The sequence below is a fragment of the Pavona decussata genome, unplaced genomic scaffold, assembly GCF_977016875.1.
Source record: "Pavona decussata unplaced genomic scaffold, jaPavDecu1.1 SCAFFOLD_233, whole genome shotgun sequence".
NCBI lineage: Eukaryota > Metazoa > Cnidaria > Anthozoa > Scleractinia > Agariciidae > Pavona > Pavona decussata.
In genome coordinates this window covers 4,972,252-4,994,250 of record NW_028145638.1, presented here as the reverse complement: position 1 = coordinate 4,994,250, position 21,999 = coordinate 4,972,252, and the positions used below count along the sequence as shown (strand labels likewise).

At 35.1% G+C, this 21,999-nt stretch overlaps 1 protein-coding gene and 1 long non-coding RNA gene across 4 annotated transcripts in view; both read left to right on the top strand.

The window, feature by feature from the left end:
* The window catches only part of LOC146458545 (neuropeptide FF receptor 2-like), a 39,939-nt gene extending 27,148 nt beyond the window's left edge, over positions 1 to 12,791 (top strand). For 2 of the 3 annotated variants that reach the window (XM_085090806.1, XM_085090807.1), the window contains exon 5: positions 11,973 to 12,791. In XM_085090806.1, the coding sequence (XP_084946932.1) occupies positions 11,973 to 12,341 (369 nt within the window). In that variant the 3' untranslated portion in view covers positions 12,342 to 12,791. The remainder of the gene's footprint in view (positions 1 to 11,972) is intronic. The other variant, XM_085090805.1, reaches the window with a different exon arrangement.
* A 3,562-nt stretch (positions 12,792 to 16,353) lies between these two features.
* On the top strand, positions 16,354 to 16,761 carry LOC146458544 (uncharacterized). Its single transcript, XR_014858177.1, has 2 exons — positions 16,354 to 16,443; positions 16,549 to 16,761. It is a non-coding gene; the product is annotated as an uncharacterized LOC146458544 (long non-coding RNA).
* The last annotated feature ends 5,238 nt before the right edge of the window (positions 16,762 to 21,999 follow it).

Sequence of the window (21,999 nt, the reverse complement as noted above, 5' to 3'; positions counted from 1 at the left end):
AGTTTGTCTTGTTTTTCATCAATTGTTTGTTTTGTTTCCTCTTGAGCTTTAATAATTGGTTTGAAAGTTTCTGATAAACCTTGTTGTAAATCTTGTTTATCATGCTTGTACTCCTTCAATGTATCTCTAACTTGTTTGGTTATTGTTCCAGCCTTAATCTTGGCTTCAGATAATTGTTTTAATCTTTGTAGATCCATTATATTATTAACTTATATAATGTATTGATATACATGGAAATCCCAAATTATGATAGACATGATAAAAACACTAATTTCAAAAGATTGTATGGTTACATGCCAAGTGACACGTTTCGGATGTTAATATGTGGTAATTCAGGATCTGGAAAGACAAATTTATTGTACCATATGCTAATGAAACCACTTTTGTATTATGATAGAATACATTTATATGCCAAAAATTTGGAGCAACAAAAATACAAGGATATGCTACAAACATTGACTGATATATCAAATAGTGTCGGGTATAATGTCCTTGTTTGTAGCAATGATGATATAATTCCAGTGGAGGAATTGAAGGATGAAGATGCCCAGAAGATAGTAATATTTGATGACTTTATTTGTGAAAAAAACCAGAAACCATTGATTGATTATTTTATTCGTGGCAGACACAAGAACTGCTCTGTTATTTATCTGAGCCAATCGTTCTACAAAACACCAAAAGATATTCGACTCAATTGCTCTCATTTCTGTGTCTATGACTTTCCTAGCAGCAATGAAAGAGGTCTGATATCCCGTGAGTTGGGTGTCGAAAAGGATAAATACATTAAAGCAACCAAAGAGCCATTTTCATTTCTATATGTTGATAAGCCCATGAAGAGAATTAACAGGAATTTTTATGGAACAATATAACCAAATGATATAAATGGGAATATTCAACGAACATAGTTCATCGTCTTCTTTCACAACGGTTCCTCTTCAAGGAGCCGCTGGGCCTCAAGGAATAGGGTTTAAATTAACCCCAAATGGAAATTATGATATACAAAACAAAAAACTTGTTAATGTTAAACAAGGAGCTGATCCCAATGATGTTGTCACAAAGAGCCAAATACAATTGTTGGATAATGCTCCTGGTGATGTGCGAGCTAATAAAGCAGTAATTTACAGCAACAGTGGAAGTGTTCATACCAATAGTATTTATCTACAAGACACGCCAGACGGTGCTGGCAGCTCCAATGATGTTCGATTATTGACGGAGCATCAGTCTTATGAAAACATTCATCTTAATATACCAGATTTGAAAAACTTTGATGGCCATGGTGGACGAGCTAAAAGTGAAATAATGGTTACATCAACAGAACAACATATTACTGGACGGAAAACATTTTTTGATATTAGTGTTTTAAAACCTGATAATAACGATCAGGCGGCGAATAAAAAATATGTCGATGATGAGATTAAAAAAATACCATCACCTGATTTGTCTACATATTTGAAAAAAGATGGCACTGTTGAAATGACTGGAAATCTGGATATGGGTAATCAACAAATTACTAATCTTGGAGCCAATATACAAAATACATATGATGTCGTTAATTTAGGTTTCTGTGATACTAAATATTTACAAAAAGTCTCCAATAGTGACCTTGATATGGACAATCATAAAATCAAAGATATGGCTCAACCAACTGATGATAACGATGCTGTTAATAAACACTACGTTGATCATAACTTTCTCAACAGGTTAACACCCAATGCTCTTGGTGGTGAATTAGATATGAGAGGTCATAAAATAATCGTTCTTGGAAATCCTTCCAATCCCAATGATGCTTCCACTAAAGCATATGTTGATACAGAAATAGCTAAAATACCATCTGTTGGAAGTGATTTGAGTGTATATTTGAAAAAAGATGGAAGTGTTGCAATGACTGGAAACCTTGATATGAATAATAAACAAATAAAAGATATGGCTCAACCAACTGATGATAATGATGCTACTACCAAAAAATATTTTGATGACAAATTGGAGCAAAGTCATCTTGTCAGCAGCCATAAAACAAATGAATTCAAATATCTTACAGATACCGATGAAAGCAGTTCAGAATATAATATAACAGTGTATGGAATAGCTGCTTTCAATCAATCCCCACATCAGAATAAAAAAGCTTATGATATCACATTGATTAAAGACAGTGGAAGTAATGATTACAGATCAAGGATAGGTTTCAATATTTATACTCTTGCTATTGGAAAATACACAATTGTGTTTGAATTCTACCCACCAGAAATGACTAATATTCAATTATCATGTACTGCTTCTGAAGCATACATCCACAAAGCTGTACAGCGTGATTTCACTGCTTATAGCAAGCTATTGGTTCAATTCAATAACAACAGCAAACAAACTCCAAATTACATCTATTTGACGATGCATGGAACAGCTACAGCGACTCCAGTACAATGTCATCTGGTTGTTTACGGTGTCAAAGATTGGTCAGATAGCGTTTATCCAGGAGTGTATGATGGCTTGGACAATGTCATGTTTGAATATAAAAATGGAGATATGGAGATGAAAGTCAATATGGATATGAATAATAAGATTATTTCTGGTTTATTAAATCCGATATTTGATTCTGAAGCAATGAATTTGGGTTATTTTACCAACTTATTCAAAACGAAATACACTGGAACTATTGCCAGTGGTGTTTTTCACAATTTCAGTATTCCTGTCTCAGGAAATATTTATTTCAATTTGTATTCAGTTGTTTTGGTAAGCAATATTCAAGTTGCAAATGCACAATTATTAATACGTGGAAAAAAACAAGGTGAAACAACCAACACTGACACATACCACAGAATTGGAAACATAATAAGTGGAAGCAATACATTTGATTTGCCCAAATCAAGAAAATTTGTCAGTATTGATTCGATGTCAATATTGGATAATATTGGAGCTGGAACTGCTGTCAATGGAACTTTTGAATTGAAAATATTATACTCTAATTATTTTGAAAGATATCATGCAAATTTTAATAAAATAGTTAATGTAAACAATAATCGTATCATAAATGTTGGTGATGCATTACTTGATCAAGATGCAATTAATAGACGTGTGTTGGTTAATTCTGAATGTCATTATACAATTGAAGGTGAAATAAAATTTGGTTTTTTTAAAAATTTTGTGGGGACAAATATGATTGTTTATGAACAAATAAGATTAAAAAGAATTGTTATTTCAACAACTTCAACAGTAACAAATGCTGCAGTATCCATTGTGACGCGACAAGGGGGTGCACGTCATACTTTTTCAATGTCAATCAAATCAGGAATTAATAGTATGACAACTAATGCAAAATTACATAGTATAGAAATGGCTGTCATTATTGATAAAAATGATAGACGACGTGTAGTGAGTAATTTTCAAGGTAAATATCAATTTGAATTATCAACATTATATATATAATAGATATGCCATACATTGAAGATGAAAATGGAAACCATATTCTTGATGATGATGGAAACAAAATTGAGTTCACAGTTGAACATGAAAATTTCCCAGATGGATACAAACACAGAGAACCAATACATCTGAATGATGATGGTCATTTGGATACAGAAAACAGACATTTGGTGATAAAAGATGGAGTTAATTCAAATCATGCAATTTCACTCCAACAATTAATTAACAACAATGAGGACATCATCAAACCATATATTGAAACACAAATACAACAAGCTCTGGCTCAGTTTAAAGCTCAACAAGCTCAGGAAGCTGTAACGTTTCTCAACAATCAAGTTGCAATGAGAATAGGAAGAAAAAGTGGTACAATACCAAAAACAAATTACAAATGGATAAAATTATTGAGTAAAGATGACATTAAAGGAATCAATACATTGCAAGAGATTATTGTGACAAACACATATATCAGGAGAAATGACAGATATCATCATTCCAAATCCGATTTGGTGTCATCATCATTTGATCAATTGGAATTCTTCTTTGATGTGTCATTTGAAAACTATTATTGCTACTTCAACAATCATCCATCTGATTGGACAATGAAGTATTTTGTTGAATATATTAGGATACAATTACCTGACAATAACCACTAGGTCGTGGACTCCGTTACTTTATTTCATAAAATAACTAAATAAAAATATTGTAATCAAATTGTATAATGAAAGAATTGTCAGAATTGCAAGAACACATTCGAACATCGATGATAGATTTTCACCGTAAATTGAGTCTTCCAATATTACCCAGACAGGAATGCATGATAAAAAGTATCGTAATATTCACATATTTGTATGAAAAACATTACAACACAGGTTTACCTGATGAAGTTTACAAAGAGTTAATTCATGATGGAATCGGATTAATTGGGCCTGGAGATGGATGGTTAACAGCTATTCTCCATCGATTATTTGGTTGGCAACCATATATCAGGTCTCATGGAATACTACATGATGCTTATGGCCAATTTTACAACAGATATCATCGTGACAAAGGATACATGTACACCATTAATGAGAAAAAAACATATCCTTGGATGAAAAAATGCATGTTTTTGGGTCAAATAACTGGTCTCTATTATTGCATCAAAAATAAGATAACCATATAATATATGCAAAAGAAGAAATTAATAATTGATTTCAATCATATTTCAAATCGATTATCAAAAGAAGAAATTGATGAATTGAAAGCTTATTACATGACATATCACAAAAAGATGTGGATGTACAAAAGTGCATACAAAAGATTCAAAAAATGGGAATTCGCTGGTAATATTTCATCCATTGTATTTGCAACTGGTGGTATTGCATCATCGGTTGCAACCAGTGGAGCTTCATTATTGGCAATATCATCGGTGTCTGTCATAATTCAAGCTTATATGAAGCATAAAAAAGTTGAAATCAAACTTTATCAATGCCAATATGCTTTTCAAACTTACGGACATTTATTAAATGAAATAAAAGAAATAATGAGAAGTGGACATTTTGATAGAGATGATTTGACAAACAAGCTTACTCAAAATGATGATTTCATTTTGGATAATTCGCCGATTGTCGATAAATGGGGTGACAAATATGATAAAAAATATCAGATATTCACTTATGTTTGATTAATAATGTGCATGATTTGGGGGCCAATAATGTCCATAATTTTATCCCAATAAACATTGTATAATTTCATTGTTTTTTTGGATTTTGACAACTCAATTTGGGAAGAATCAATTTTCATTAATTGCAATATTCTATGCAAAAGATATTTCAAACTGATTATTCTCTTTCTTTTACCATTGATTTGTGGCAGTATTTTGTTTATTTCAACGAATATTTTATGAATTTTGAAATTGGTTGAACAACTGATTTCAATTTTGTTTTTCAAAATAATTTTATCTAATGTATGCGACAAATGGTATTTTCTATTATACACTGTTTTCTTGTATATTTTGAACAAATTGGCATGAAAATTGATACATTCTGTTTTGTATTCTTCACCAACAACCTGTCCACAAGCAACACACGTTAATTGACATTCCATGTTTCTCAAATTTTGTGATTCACAACATTCAGGCATTGATTGTTGTGTTTCAACTTTGGATTCATCATGATATCCACAAAATTCACATTCATCTTTGCAATGCAGGAATTGGCACAGAGATGATTCCACCTGCTTGGAAACATCTTTTGGTTTTTTCAGAATGGATTTCATTTTTGTATAAATATAGTATATAATATAATTACACAAAAATGTTTTCAAAAATATTGAAACCACAAAAGATGATACAAAGTCTCGAAATCAAATATTTGACAAAAAACAAACCAAATAATTGTAAAGATATTGAAACAAAATTTTCTCCAAAAACATTAAAATTAAATATCTCATCACAAAAGATGAGTCAAAGTGTTCAAATCAAATATTTATCAAAAAACAAATAAAAACCAAGTTTTGTCACAAGTTTTTGTCGCAATGTTTTGATCACAAGTTGATACTATCATTGGATAGCATAATGACCATAGGCCAATGAGTGTATTCCATCAGGATACAAATATCGTTTATCATCAAAACATGACAACGATGTCTTGTTGATGGTGTAACTACCAAGTTCATGATGGTTACTTCTGATTGTTTTCATTTGGTGAAATAATTGTTTCTCATTGAACAACACATCTTTGTAATCAAAATGTTGAATATCATTTTTGATGACATTCTTTTTGATTCCTTTGGCTGTTTTTCCACCATTGTTGTTATCTTTGATATATGAATACATTTTGGATCTCAATCCCACAAATTCAGTAATGGGTACACCAGCGGCTTCATCTTTGAATTTTCCAATAACTTTTTTATTTGTGGAGTCATAAAATTGATGATTTGATGGATAATCCGAGTTATCAAACATTTCTTTTTTATTCCAAAAATCTTGATACACATCTTCGGCTTCAATTTCATATGTCAAACTGTCTGTATCCGTAAACAGTAACTTAGCTTTTGAACCATACTTCTTTTTAATGAAATTGTAATGGAAATCGTACATCAATGTTTTGCTCAAATCAAGGATACACATACCAACATAGGCTGGTCTGTTGAGTGTCAACGATTCCTTTATTTTATGGACTGCAACCAAGTTTTCATTAAAGATTTTGCTATTGATGAATGTTGGTTTGGAAGTCATTTTCAATAATTGTTTCTCATTGGTAACCAATTTGATGTCTTCTCGTTTTCTGATATTCTCCATTGTTTTACCGAAGACACTATTGTTCATCAGTTTGAAGAAATCTTTCTCAAAAGCATTCTTTGCATTAGTTCTTTGATGTGTATTGAAATCAATGTATGTCTTCAACCAAGGACTTTGATTAAAGGATAATACACGGTATATTTTAGTCAATTTCAAACCCAATTCACGATACAATTGCAGATTACGATAATGTAATACATATTTTGATTTGTTTGCCAATGTTGGAATCAGTTTTTTGACTTGTCCACTTGTTATTCCAAATTTTTCTGCAATTCTTTGGCAATAATCTGACAGCATATTTGGTGCCACTTTGATTTGTTCAGCGCCACATGGATAATCATTATGCAGGTCATGTAATTCATGAGGATATTCCAAATCAACTTCCAATAAATATCCAGTCTTATTATCTTTGGGAATCGTTTTCCAATTAATGTTTTTTATTTGCTGTTTATTCAACCATTTGAAATTCCCAGTTGGAAGATGTTGTGACATAGCCCATCCATATAGATTGTTTGCATCCAAATACATGATATGTTTACTGGGTTCATTTGGATTCCAATTTTGCATGTATTTGTTGTTAGCTTTGCCGTATCTATTGGCTATGTAACTGATTCCTCCACGCATGCCCTTTTCAACAAATTGATACATATCAATATCCGTGATTAATTCAAGTTTGACTTCAGTCATTTTCAACATTGCATCCCAACTCAATCCTGGAGATGTGAAATAATGACAAGGATCCAATCTATAGTATTCCAAACATGTTTTCCTGAAATTTTCAAAAACATCAGCCAGCAATAATACATCAGATTTGAGATATAAATCATGGTATTCGCCCATGGTTTTCAATTGAAATGTATTCCAAACATTTTGTGCATGACTGTATTCTTCATCAGTAATATTTGTATTATTCATTTGACTGTAAAATTCATCTTTGGTTGGTAATTGAGTATCATTGAATTTATCAAAATTACTCATATAATCGTACGGATAAACTCCTTTTTGTTTCATTAATTGTAATTTACGACCTTTGAAAACTTCACTGGTATATTTGAAGGCATCTTCTGGTAGATTCTTTACAAGATTTGCCAATGATTGATTCATAAACTGAAGACTGTCGATAAATACTAAATTATAACCCAACATGAATGCCATGTATTGTTCCATGTTATTTGGGATTACATTAATTTTGTGTTGTCTGGTTTCACCTTTTCTATCCACATAAGTATTGGTCTCAATAATTTTACCAATTTCTTGCATTATAAAATGACTATCATATCCTTTCAAATTATGAAATATTACAGGGATTTTGTTAGTTATTGTAAAATCCCTGTTACATTGATTATGGGCTGAGCCACGGAATTTTCCAGTAATATGGCAATGGTCTCTAACACGTCTATCATTTTTTGTGAATTGTTTGCAACAAATGTGGCAAGATGTTGATTTTTGGAATTTGTCTTCATCTTCTGGAGACATAACTAATGGTTTATTGAATTTGTATTTAATAGTTTGTCTGCAATATTTGACTTCATCAAGCATTGCTTGCATAAATTTGTAAACAGCTTTTTCTCCACGATAATATTTTATTGGTTTTGAATATTTGTCATCATAGCAGCATACAACTTTGTAACCATAACCACAATCAGTGTGTTTTTGATAAGCTTCAGTAAAAGATTGTTGGTTAGATTGATTACAACCATGAATTGGTTCAGTGATTGCTTCAAAATCTGCGTATATCACGAATGGCGCTTGCATTTGTTTATTAAAATTTTTGAATTCTATTTTGGAACCAACTTCGGGCATTTTGATTGATTGTACACCATTGATTTCAATACATACTTCCTTGTGCTTTGTTAAAACTCGTTCTGATGAAAAACATTGCAAACAATGCATACAAAAATGTTTTCTTTGATGTGATTTGGTTTTGTGGTGCATAAATCGATTAAAATCTTTGATAAGACAGTAATGTTTGTTTTCATCTTCTGAGATTAGCAATAGATTCATCACATTCTCAAACTTTTCTTTGGATACATAAATTGGATAAGTTTGTTTGTTTTCATAACCGAATACGTTGATGTTAATATTGTTTTGTGTTTCAACTTTGTTATATTGTTTGACTGAAACAGGGAATTCAATTCCTTGATAATCCAATTTTTTGACAAATGCTTTGTCAGTTTTTTTGATTCGTTGTGGATTATTATCTCGTGGATTCAAATGTCTAACGTGACACCAACGAAAGCATTCATTGTCTTTATTCTGTAGATTGATTAATCCATGTTTACTATTTTGTAATTCAGTTGGAAGTTTGATGTAAGAACTTCCAGTAAGAGGCTCATATTTGATAATATTAATGTAATGCCCATTGATTGATTTAATTATCCAAGCTGAACCTTCACTAATCCATTTGTGAATATCATTCATAATTTGTTCAACATTAACATCCAAAGATTCTTGAAAATCATTGGCATTAGTTATTGTTTTTGGTTTACTATTAAAATATCCAATTCTGGAGACAGTTTGGTTTCCTTTTTGTTGTTCAAAATAAATTGTCAAAGTTTCAATAAATTTAATTCCTTTCATTTGAGTTAATAATTGTTTCATAAAATGAGCTATCGCTAATCTGGTTGAACTCATTTGAATCAAAGGATCTGTTTCATTTTTAATTCCAACTTCATAAGATTTGTTATATCCCTTGAATGCTCTTGCAACTTCTGTGATTTGAGTTCTTTGTGTTGGAACTGGAGCCATTTTCTTCATTCTTGGCTTCGGGACTGGTGTATCAGCAAATTGTTTTGGAGGAGGAATAATGTTGTTTCTCGGCATAGGTTGAGGTCCATCTCTAAATTGCATTGGCGGCTTGATGATTGTATTCTCGTACTCTTTTACCATTTGTTTGACAGATTTTCGTGGATAGGGTATTGGTTTCACTTTCTTAATTCTCGGCATTGGAACCGGTTTTTGTTTAGCGATTAATAATTCAATTAATTGATCTTTCGTCAATTTGGATAGATTAGATTTGTTCATTATAATATTATACGACAGATTATTTTTATTTTGCGATTCCAGATTTGCTAATGGATGAAGACTGGAGGCAACATCCATGTCAGTCATCTGTGGAAGGACTGACGGCTTCGTTGATTTGTTTCTGTTTTGTGGCAACATGGCCTCAAATTCCATTTATTTTTCATGAAATCTAAGGTCACTAACTACAAACATAAAATCTAACTAATTAATTACAAGATTTTTTATGCAAATATTTACTTCCATTTTTTAATTGTTTGTTGCAGTTTGGGCATGTAAATGTTTGTTTTTGCCATCTTTTAACCCGCTCTTGATGTTTAATTCTTTTTTCTTCATCAGTTGATTTTCGTGGTCTAATATTGGATGATTTCAAATAATTGTCTGGTAATTCTTCTTGTTCAATGTATTCAAAAATGTATGCTTGATGATTCATTTTGGAAATTGCCGTTTTACACATATTTAATCCCTCGGCAACCATTTTAACCAATCCAGGATTAATTCCAAGATGTTCTTTTATTGAATACATACTATTAAAATAACTCACTTCTTTAGTTTCACAATTTGTTGCCTTAACACATTTCCGGTTTTTGTGATTATTTGCTGCAAATGCATAATCTCTTTTCTTAGCTGATTTCAAATTATTTTCTCGTTGTGTCATCAATTGTAAATTTTTGATTCGATTATCATCCTTGATATCATTAACATGATCAATGACCAATCCGTCTGGTATAATACCATAAAAGCATTCCCAGATGAATCGATGAGCTTGTATCATTTTTTGTTTTTTATCATCTGATTTAACAGTAACTGATAAATACCCTGTATGATTTTTGTGTCCAAAAAATTTATTCATTGTCCGAAAATAAATAACTTTACCAGACTTTGAAGCACCATATTCATTGTAAATTGGGTGAATATAATATTTTTTACCATTAATAATCATAGTATTATTAGATAATTTTTTTGTAGATGAATCCAATACATTTTCTCTAATTTTTATTTTCTCACTCATTTCTTCTATAATAGTATCTATAATTATCGCTTTATATCGTTAAGGTTTTCAAATTCATGTCCAAATTACCCTCCAAAAAGACATCAACCATTGTTGAATTCAAAATATAGCCAAACAACTCTTGTATTCATTGATGATTAATCATTGTAAAGTGGAAAATTAATGTCATCCAAATCGTTACACATTCTGTAAAACATCTTATTGATTATTTTATTTTCTGTGCGTGTAAACTCACATTCATTGTCTTCCATTGGTGGAAATTCCATTAATCTATTGACTGTTTGCAATTCTTCTTCAGAGTATGAACTGTTCAAAAATTCTTTTCTGGCTTTGTGCATGTGTTTCATATTTTCAGAGGCTGTAACCAATTGCAAATTTACAATTGAATTGTTCTGGCGATTGGAATCAATGTGATTTATTTGCAATCCAGGAGAAATATGTGTCTGATTTACGGCCTCATAGACGAATCGATGAGCGGGGCATGTATTGTTACGTCCCGGAGAAATTATATAATAGCCATTCTCAGACAAATATCCTTTTCTAGGTTCTAATCTTTTTCGATTGATTATATAACCATCAACTGAGGCTCCGTAATTTTCAAATGTTGGATGAATAAAATATGTTTTATCATTGTGATCAAATTGGTTGTTCATATAAATTAGATTACATAATTTTTCGAAACCGGTTATGACCGGTTTTTGTCTTCATCATTCAAATCAGCGATTGATGAGTTGGTTGGATTTAATCGATGATTGTTTGTGAGTTGGTGTCATTTATGAAAAACCTAAATTTAGCGTCTCCGTTGCAGGAGTTTTGAAAAACCGAGGATTTATGTTTTTAGGTTTTTGAGAAACCGAGGATAAAAATTTAGTTTTTTGAAAAACCGAGGATTTACGTTTTTAGGTTTTTGAGTTTAGGTTTTTGAGTTTAGGGTTAAATTCAAAGGCTAAGTGGTAATTTATGCAGTTATTGGGGTGAGATAATGTGGAGTTAATGGGTTTTAGGAAAAAATGGATTTATAAGGATTTGTATGGGATTTTTGATGATTTTTTGAAAAGTGGTCTCATAAGCCCAAATATCTAACTACTGTCACAGTGCTCGTTTTGTTGAGTGTTATAATGGTCACTTTTTCTCTGACTTCCTCTACCCAGACCTACCTTGATATCATTAAGTGGTATGCTTCAGACTTGAACAGTCATTTTTAGTGATATGCGGCTGTTGTTGTTGTTGTTGTTTTTGCAGGCTGTGTTAAAGGTACGGAAGCGAGTCTCCTTAATGGTCATCACTGTCAGTGTCATCTTTGGAGTGTGTTATTTAAGTGACTCGACTAACTTCCTCCTGGCTTCTTATGCACACACTGTCAATGATGTGGCCTTTCTCGCTACCACCACAATGGTCCTGTTCAACTCTGCTGTCAACCCAATTGTGTACGCTCTGGTGAATTTTAGATTCAGAGGGAAGATTAAAGCAATGGTTTACCGATCAGAGAAATCCAAAGAGTCTAAATTGTCAACAGAAACACCCAGCCAACACGATAATGCTGCAAGGAGAGATGTTTGTCTCATTACAAACTCGAACATAGATGTAGATTTGCCACAAGCCGACTCCTAGTCGCGACAGCGAGAAGTCTATTCCAATGAGGGAACCAACACCAACAGAACATAATAGCAAAGAAAGAAAATAATATTGGAAAGGGCTTTTAGAAAGTCTAATAAGATGTTGAAGTAGTTAAAAAAAAAAAAAAGACTACGACAAGGCCAGTTCGACACGGACAAGGGGGTGGACAAAGAATTTTCGTCGGCAAAGTACCTTCAAGGCGGATAGTAAACTTTAGAGTGTATGGTAAAACCAAGAACGCAGCAGAGTTAGCTTAACTTAAAATTGAACGACTGAAAGAAGCTGGAAAACGGAACCTGTAAATTGTTTATCCCACATCTAGAGCCGGGCCTTCCTGGCAACTTATTCTCAAAGAAAATAAAGTTCAGAAGACGTAACTGAAACTTTTTCACTTCGGCCGACCACCAAAGTGCTGGGGAAAATGAACACTGGGTACCCTAGAGAGGAGGGCAGAGGGGGTTGGGGGGGGGGGGGGAAGGGGAGGGGGGGCGCTAAACATCTTAAAATTTCATCAAGATTTTTAGAAAACCGTCGTCTGATGTCTAAATTTGGATTCCAAAAAAAGTGAAGAAATTGTCGAGGTACCCGGCCGGCTACATAGTTAAGTGGGTAGAGCACTATACAGTGCACTACCCACCGCAGGCACGAGTGGAATAATTGTCTTAAAGACAACCAGGAAGTGTTGCTAGATCTTGCTGACTTCATTTTGCAACAACGACCAGAAGATGATTTAATGGTTATGATTTCTCGGGCATGGTGACATAGCTTACATCCCATGACCGTTAAACCAATCAAAACTGTGGAGTTGCATTGTCCAATGATCAAATTTTTGAACTATGTTGATCTTATCAACATCAGCTTCGTAGATGCGAACTAAATTTATTAGTATTTGAACTTGTACCTGCCATGGATCAATTTTGAGACAAATGGAAAAAATATGAACGTCACTTGAAAGATTCAAACTTTTAAAATAAGTTCTGGGTAGTGGTAGCGATAAAAAAATAATGGTAATTGCCCCGATAAAAACAGTAATGTTCGCATGATTTCAAAACTGCTTACCGGTTTGCTGTAGAACGTCACCTACTTTTACACAAGATATTCCCTTAAGGCTGGTTTCCATATGATCGCGGATCGCAGATCGCAATAAGGTCTGCGATCGTCTGCGATCTTGCGATCGTGATCGCAGACGATCGCAGAAGATAGAACCATGTGCTATCTAAAGGCTGGTTTCCATATGATCGCGGATCGCAGGTCGCAGATCGCAGATCGCAATAAGGTCTGCGATCGTCTGCGATCATATGGAAACCAGCCTTTAATACAGGCTGAATGGCATTCTCGTCCCCAGAGCCCCATGGATTATAAAATTGTCGCTACGATCTAACTGCTGATCAAAAGATCGTAGGCTCTGGGAACGAGAATGGCTGAGTAGGTATTTGTTTACTTGGTGCGCATGCGTTGGTCTGAACGATTGGAACAATTCTATTTAACAAAGAGTATAGACCATTGAAAATTGTCGTCGATTGGTTTTTTTTATAACATGGAAAATATACGAGTGAAGTTGGCTTAATTTTCGGCTGAGAGAACACGTGCGTTACGTTTGACGTCATTTTTATTGTCTTTACTCTTGTGGACAGTAGCTATGAGCCAATTAACGCGCAGAAAATTTGACAGTGATTGTCAAACAGAGTATTGAAACAAAATACCTTTAAAGTGCTCTTAATATTAACGAAACATTTAAACTTTGATGCAAGCGGTTACCGTGTCTTGCTACCACTATTCTTGGCTTTCCCCAATTTTACTAGGGAAAACTTTCAAGAGAAAGTAAAAGTCCATGCTCCTTTAGTATAGCTTTTGGAAGCAGTAAGCTTAGAAACTTACCCCATCTAAAGCAGATTGTATGGTCTCAAACAAAAACCCCTTGCCAAAAACAGGCCACCAAAAGGTCCTAAAAAAAATCAGTCGCAGAGTTTATATCGTGAGTTTTAAGATAGTCCATTACAGTTTACAACACAGTGTTAAAAACGAGAGGGCCTACTCAGGTCAAGTAAGAGAGGCGAATAAAGGTCAAGTAATACGGGCGACATTTTCTTTCGACTTGTCGCGCAACAATGTTGCAATTGCACGTTGCGATTGTTTGTTGCCCGTGTTACCACCTCCGCGTGCAACAAATCTTCGTGTTGCAGAAAGTTTCTAGTTTCTACAACATGAAAATTTGTTGCGCGTGCGCGAGGGTGGTAATACGGGCAACAAACAATCGCAACTTGCAATGCAACATTGTTGCGCGACAAGTTGAAAGAAAATGGTGCCCGTATTACTTGGCCTTAAAGGCCTGAATTGAAGATGGCTATTCTTGGCGTTTTAGTCCTTTATGACGTTAAACTCCAATAACTTTTAAAAATCTTTTAAAAAATTTTAACTAACCCAAATTACTAAGGAAATAGACTCATTTAGCAACAGAACGGCAACGTTATTTGAGGACACGAGAGTGCGCGGAATAGTCTGGATGCGAGTCTATGGGTATTCTTGATGCGTGCGCTGTTGTCAACTGACGTCACCATTCTGTTGCTAAATCAGCCTATTAAATTGGTAGGGACGGCATTCAATTTAAGAAATAGAATGAAGATTTCACGGTGGTGTGTTCAGCTGATCCATCAAACTCTCAGTTAATTTTACCATTTTACGGTGTTACTTTGCAGAAGGTGGCAAAAAACGCAGCAATATGTATGATGTGGAGTATGTGGAGTGCAGAACGATTAGTTTTACTCTGACGTTCTAGTAGCTCGTGGGGTTTGTTCGTATCTACCAATTTCAACATTAGTTTGTGATTGCTTATTCGAACTTTCACTAAGGTTTTCCAATCATTCAGCTTCCTCTAAGTATAGCTGCCTAGCCTGGGCATAGTTCTTTATAGCCGGGTATAGCAAGGTATAGCTGCAAATAGTTGCGTATAGCTAGGTATAGATTACCTCTAGCCTTAGCTTCATAAGAAATTTTGGCGACAGCAGATTTGTTACGTTTTTCTCAATCTGTTTTTTCCTGGGTGAAATATTGTTGTAGCGCAAAAAGGAAATCGCGGGAGAAGACATTTCAAATACATTTCAAATACACCTTATTCACAAAAGTGAGTGTAGTGAAATATTGTCCCTTCGGTGCGCACTCATTGCGCCGTGCTGCGAGGATTTCTTGAAGAGTAAAGAGATCGCAGTAAAGTCCGTAAGGGAGTCGGATTCTAAACTTCTGGCTTCGAGAGTCTCCGCGCTTTTTGTGGTTAGCACCAAGGTGGGAGCGTTCTTGTCTCCTCCAGTCGTTTTAGGGAGACGAACTTTTATCCCCAAAAAGCAGATGCGGCAGACTAAGATGCATAGTGAAAATGAGTACCGTATTTACTCGAATAAGCGCCGCGGCGCTTATTTAATTTCTCGTGTCTCCTCTGCGGCGCTTATTCGAGGGCGGCGCTTATTTAAAAGGCTCATACCACAAAGACAAAACATTTTGATTGTAGAAATTAATTTACTTCATGAGTACAGCAAACGCTGACAATCTCCTTACTGCTACAGTTACAGGGAAGAGAAAGAGGGAGGTTAGGCTTGTCGTACCGGCGAAGTCTACAGTCTTCACGCAAGAACTGCAGAACAACGCGAACATTTTGAAGAAAGAACTAAATGAAAGAGCATCAAGATATACTCGCTTTGAACTGAAAAACATCACTATTGATGAAAACAAATTCCCATTGCTGGCTTAGAATTGCATTGCAGCGACTACAGTGTATTTTTTATCATCTTAAAGAAATACTCGAATAAGCGCCGCACCGGAGCTGCGGCGCCTATTAACCAGGCCTCTCCGTGTGCGGCGCTTAATCGAGGGCGGCACTTATTCGAGTAAATACGGTACGTGTGGACGTAGTGGGCAAGGTGTCCGGTGCGCACAACCTCACCAAAAGTACGCCGATACACGGAACCTTTCCTTGGCAGACTGGGAACTAGTTTAGCGACGTCGCCCTGCTTGCAAAGCGGGATGGGATTGAATGCTGGCTGCGTGCATTTTCACCTTCGGCGGGAAAACTTGAAAGATTTCATCGAAAAACAGTCCAAAAAAGGTCAGTTTACTCTCTAACACTTCTTAAAAAGGTGTTCATTATGCTCTACTCACAATTTATATTTAATTTTTTTGTTATCATGGTCATTTTTACTCCTGTTTTCAGGTGTAAATGACTTTACGAAGAGCCGCCATGTGCAAAAATTTTTCTCGCGATCGGACATGGCCGAAGGTTGCTGTTGGCATGGGCCGTGGAAAAGTTGATGGTTTCAACAAGAGGACAGCTTGACGTATAATTTTGATTGCTAGTGGGGACTGAGAAAGAGAATCTCTTGACCAAGGAAGCATGTGAAGCTGCCAGAGGATATTCCAGGTAAAGTCTTGTGTTTTCTTGTGTTTACGTTCGATTTGTCATCTGGTATAGTCCTAAAAAAGCGGTTCCTCTTGTGAGTACCGGACCACAGATGGCGCAAAGCAAGAGAAACAAAATACAGAAAACAAAAAACTCCAAACAAGACCTAACCACAATAGGTGTAAAACAATACAAATACAATTGATTGTTTGCAAGTGACGTCATGGCGGCCATGTTGGTGGACAGGAATAATAATATTTTTCTCCTCTGGGAGTTAATTGTCATTGTTCTGCAAACTATGTGAACAAATTTTCTTTTGTTTTGTCCACCGACAAGGCGGCTATGGAAACCACCTACGCTCTCCGGTAACTGCAGAAAGACCCAAAAAGCGGGAAGGTGTTTATGTGTTTGTGTGAGAGAGAGAGAGGTGGGGGGAGCACTCTCATCCAATTTTGTCCTTGAAGCCTGTATCACAAAGCCTTTCTCCTCTTGTTGCACCAGGACAAAAATGCTGACTCTGGTTTAATGGAGCGTAGGACCCAGTTGCATAAAGCATCTTAAGATAAGGTGGAATATTCTGCAGTCCCAAACAATTTTTTCCTGTTCTGTTTGGTGTTTCCTATCCTATTTTCTCAGCAGTAATGAAAACCCCTTGCTCCCTTGGACATTATGCACTTGTTATCGGCTTCCCTGAGATGTGGGGACACCAGGCCATTGGTGTAAGAATTGGGGTTGTTGTGCAAACTTTGCAATAAATTCAAGCACTTGAAGCAGAGGAAATGTTGGGGCTTAGATTTAAGGAAAACCAACTCAGGGAATTGTGAGCAAAAATTGAAATTGCAAGCATTAGTAGTCTTTTCAGAGAACATGGCAGATGAAAAATAGAGGGTATGTGAATAGTTGAAATTTTCACAAGCATTTTTTTTCTCAAGCATTAAAGTAACTGTTCAAGGAACTCAGATGAAGGTCTAATGTTAAAGTAAAATGTGTTGTTTCCAAGTAACAATGAACTGAGATGATAGCATGTTCTTCATTAATCTTTGCCCTTGCATTTAAAGTTGTCATTTAAATCAGGACAGATTTAGAAAAACTGTTGCAGAGAGTTTAGGCCAGATGAAAAAGTTAAACCAGAATGTTTATATATACATAGGTGTTGGTTGCTCAAGCTTCAGCATAACTGTTCAAGGAGGTTAAATGAAGCACATAGGGATAGGTGAGAAACAGACTGAGAAACAGATGGACAGTGATGAAAGAATGTTCTTTATTATCATTTGCCAATACATGTTTAGTTCTAATTGTAAAGATTTCGAATAGCATGCAGGGTGTTCAGGACAAGAAAATATAAAAGATTGATTTTTCATAACTTGCAGAATGTTTTTTGCGTCTAGCATGTATAGTACTGTCCAAAAAGAATGGAAACGAATTTCACCATATTTCAGCTATTGTTCAACCGAAAAATCACGAAAAATTGCGATATTTCTGGCAAAGTATTGTGATTTTTCAGCCGAGATTTCAAACAGTTTTTGGAGAGCTGTGCGAAAATTTGAGTGCATCCCCGAAAATTCACTTATCTTAGAATGATATTTTGAAGCAATTTTGCTTGAACCAAAATGAAATTTCATTTCTTATACCAAATTGAAAATTCTTAATCTTAAAGTTTCTCTTAGCAAGTTTGATGATTTATGATAACACTCAAATTCGCTTGCACATATTGTGGTTGTTTTTTTATGTCGGTTGGTGTTGAAGCTATCACCATACTTACAGAGTTCATTTGATCCCCAAGAGAAAAATGTATGGTTCCAGGAAATATCCATACCCCCCCTCCCATGGTAGGTCAATGGAAATTCTGAGGGGGGTGGGAAGGGCTAATCGGCAGAAATTTCCGAGGGGTTGGGGGTGTCCATATGAAGAATTTCTACACAGGGTACGGAAATTCACAAAAGAATTGTAATGGAGGCACAAAGTTGGCAGTTGCCATTGCGGAAAAATATTATTATCCAGGACAAAAGCAGTGCAACCAATAAATCATTCTGCAAAATTTCATGTTGGTAGAAGTCTGTTTAATCCCTCTATTAAGCAAAAGTAAGGTGCGACTTTCCTTTTTCCGATAGTTATTTTTCTTTAGTGAAAAGTTTGACTTTGTGATGGTTGTGGCTGTGACTTCACAATAATTATTATTGTTTGAAGTTCATGTTTTAAGATAAATAAAAGCTAGGTAAGTAACTGAAAGAATATAAAGTTAGTTTTTTGAAATATTCCATATAACGACAGAAAACCACGAAAAGCGGTCACCCTACCAGAAGCTTGGATTTCACCTCGCTAGAACTCAAAATTTTAAACTTTTTTACTTTTCGCTACACAGGTGTTTACATTATAGCTGTGAATCTTTCCTAAATATAATTGAATACATTCATTCCTCCTCAGTCAAAACCTAGCTTGTTTGTAAGCAAACTGAGCTCGGGTTAAGTAGACACACTTTTCTCAATCACCCAAAAGTCAAAAATAATCCAAACTCAATGGGGCAAAAAGCTGACTGGTAGTGGCGCAAATCCTCTGATTTATCTGTGTGTCTTGATTCACTGAATTTCCTCGCCATATGATCTTATATAAACCATGGGAGAGCAAACCATAAATATTACTATCGGCTGTGTATTAAAGTGTATTAAGGATGGTGCCTAATAATAAAGAAGTATTTTTGTGCGGTTTATGACAATGCGGGAAAAGTAGATCATAGCAAGGCCTACTGGAAACCAAAAAGAAAATTGGGGGTAACCACGCATTTTTCAGAGATAATTAAGCAACAATATTTCTAAAAAGTGCCAAAATATAAAGCAATGTATGGGATACTTTTTCTAAATTGAAGCTTAATTATCTCTGAAAAATGCATGTTATTCTGTTTTCTCCGTATAATTTTAAACTATGCAAAAATTTTCCTGTATTAGCAGGCACCACCCATAAAAAAACCTGAGTATCATGAGATGTGCAGAACATAATGCGCAGTAACAATGGTAGGCATGCACCGCCCTTAACAAACCGAAGTCCTCCAGTCCAAATTCGCCCATATGACAACACGATCAAATTATGCTGCACAATTTTGGCACTGACTAGAGCTGTTCATTTATCCCTCTGAATTTATACAACATTGCTTTTTTACTGTTAATATTCTACAAAAATAAAGCAGTAGCCAGTCATGCAGTCATAGACTGCCTGTTATTGACTGGGTTGTCAAAGTTCTTCAAATTCTACCTGATAAATTTAAATCCAGCATTGTAGGCTCAATGTGCAACTTGTTCATAGCAGTTTATTTATGGTAAATTTAAACTCCCATACATTTTTCTACGAAGATCATTATGAAAATGGAATTTGCAAAGGCCGTTGATGTAGGTGAAAAAGAAAAGTAGGAAATTCCTGGCGGGTTGGGGGTCTTTGAAGTATCTCGTAGAACTGAAATTCTAGGGAGGTTGCGGGGGGAGGGGGATCTAAAGTGAAAATTCTTCCATTGTGGGGTATGGATATTTTCTGGAACCAAACAATCAATTGTAGGGTGGAAGAAAGCTCATAACTCGCAAGGAAGTAGAACCTGAAAAGCATGGAAATTGATTTGTTATTATTTTCATTGCGCCACATGGTCAACGAGTAAAAGCTGTTGTGAGCTATTTATAGCCGCCGCTCACGTGCCTTTAAGGATGGTGCCTACTAATACCGAAGTATCTTTGCGTGGTTTATGACTATGCAGGAAAAGCAGAACTTAGCAAGGGCTATTGGAATCAAGAAAGAAAATTGGGGGCAACCAGGCTTTTTTTAGAGATAATTCTAAAAAGCGGCAAAATACAAAACAATGCATGGAATTTTTTCCCCAAGTTGAAGCTTGATTATCTCTGAAAAATGCATGGTTACCCCTAATTTTCTTTTCGGATTCCAATAACCCTTGCCAAGATCTGCCATTCCCGTGTAGTTAAAAACCGCGCAAAAATATCTCTGTTTTAACAGGTACCACTGTTAAGAAACCCAACTTTCTCGGACCATCGCAAGATGCGCAGAACATATGCGCAGTAGCAAAGTAGGCACCGTCCTTAATACAGTACTGTGCAAAAGTAAGTTGACAGTCTCAACTCAAGACTTAAAGTTATTGAGAATCAAGGCTCAAGTTTTGAGAATTGAGATTCTCGAAGAATTTTTATCTAGGATCTCAATGACAGATTTTGAGGAAACAATTAATTTCTCTAACCTCCAACAATGAGGGAGAACAAAAGCGATTTTCTCATGGCCCTTGCATGTGGCCTCTTCTGAGTGTGGTCGAAAGTAAAACTTAAACGAAATCAGTGGCAGTGAGTGTTCAATAAATCTGTTTCAACGCATTTCTTCCTTCCTCATATTATTTAACAATTATTTGCCGAAGGCGAAGTAAATATCAGTGATTCGTCTCGGGGAATATTCACCAATATTTACTGAGCCTGAGGCAAATAATTGTTTTGGTATAATTACTCAGGTGATTATCAGAGAAAAACAAGTACCGTCCGAAAAATGTCGATTTTGTTTGTTTATTTCAAATCGTCACGCGTCAATGAACAGAGACACGCAGTCTGCCGATCACATGCTCAATCGAAATCGCAGGCGCTATCGATAAACTGCACACAGCCTCAAGCAGAATGTCAGTATTCTTTGACTGCCGCTTCATTGAGACAAAGCTGACTAACTTCTGTGAATGAATGTTGGGTTTCTCCTACCCGTTTATCAAAATAGATGGAGATGAACCAGGCTGTCTGGTGTAAAACTCGAGCCGGGATCACAAGTGTTAGCGATACCATTTTATTGCACAATTTCTTGTTGACATGATGGCTTCGCCGTTTAAAAGGGACGTTTATAAATTGCCCTTGGAGATAAGCTGCTTCAGGTAGGAATTAAGTCATTTATTGGCATCACTAAACAAGTACACGGTTGTCACAGATGAAAATGTTTTGTTGTGAGGCGGTGACTTTAGATGTGGTCGAGAGCCGCTCGAACTGACAACAAACTAGTTTTCAGATTAAAAAACTGTTTTTTTTTCTCGTCACTGAAATGTAAAACTTAAGGACATTTATTCATCTTGTTTACTTCCATGCTTTCAAATTATGTCTTAAACTCGTTTTGTTTGTGAAATCATTCTGTTAATAAAGAAAATCTTGCTCGAATTTAACTTAATTTGTTGTCTTCATTTTAAGTCATCGCCATCGACAACATGTAATTTACAAGGGGTTTTTTATTACAATTAGCAAAATTTTCATA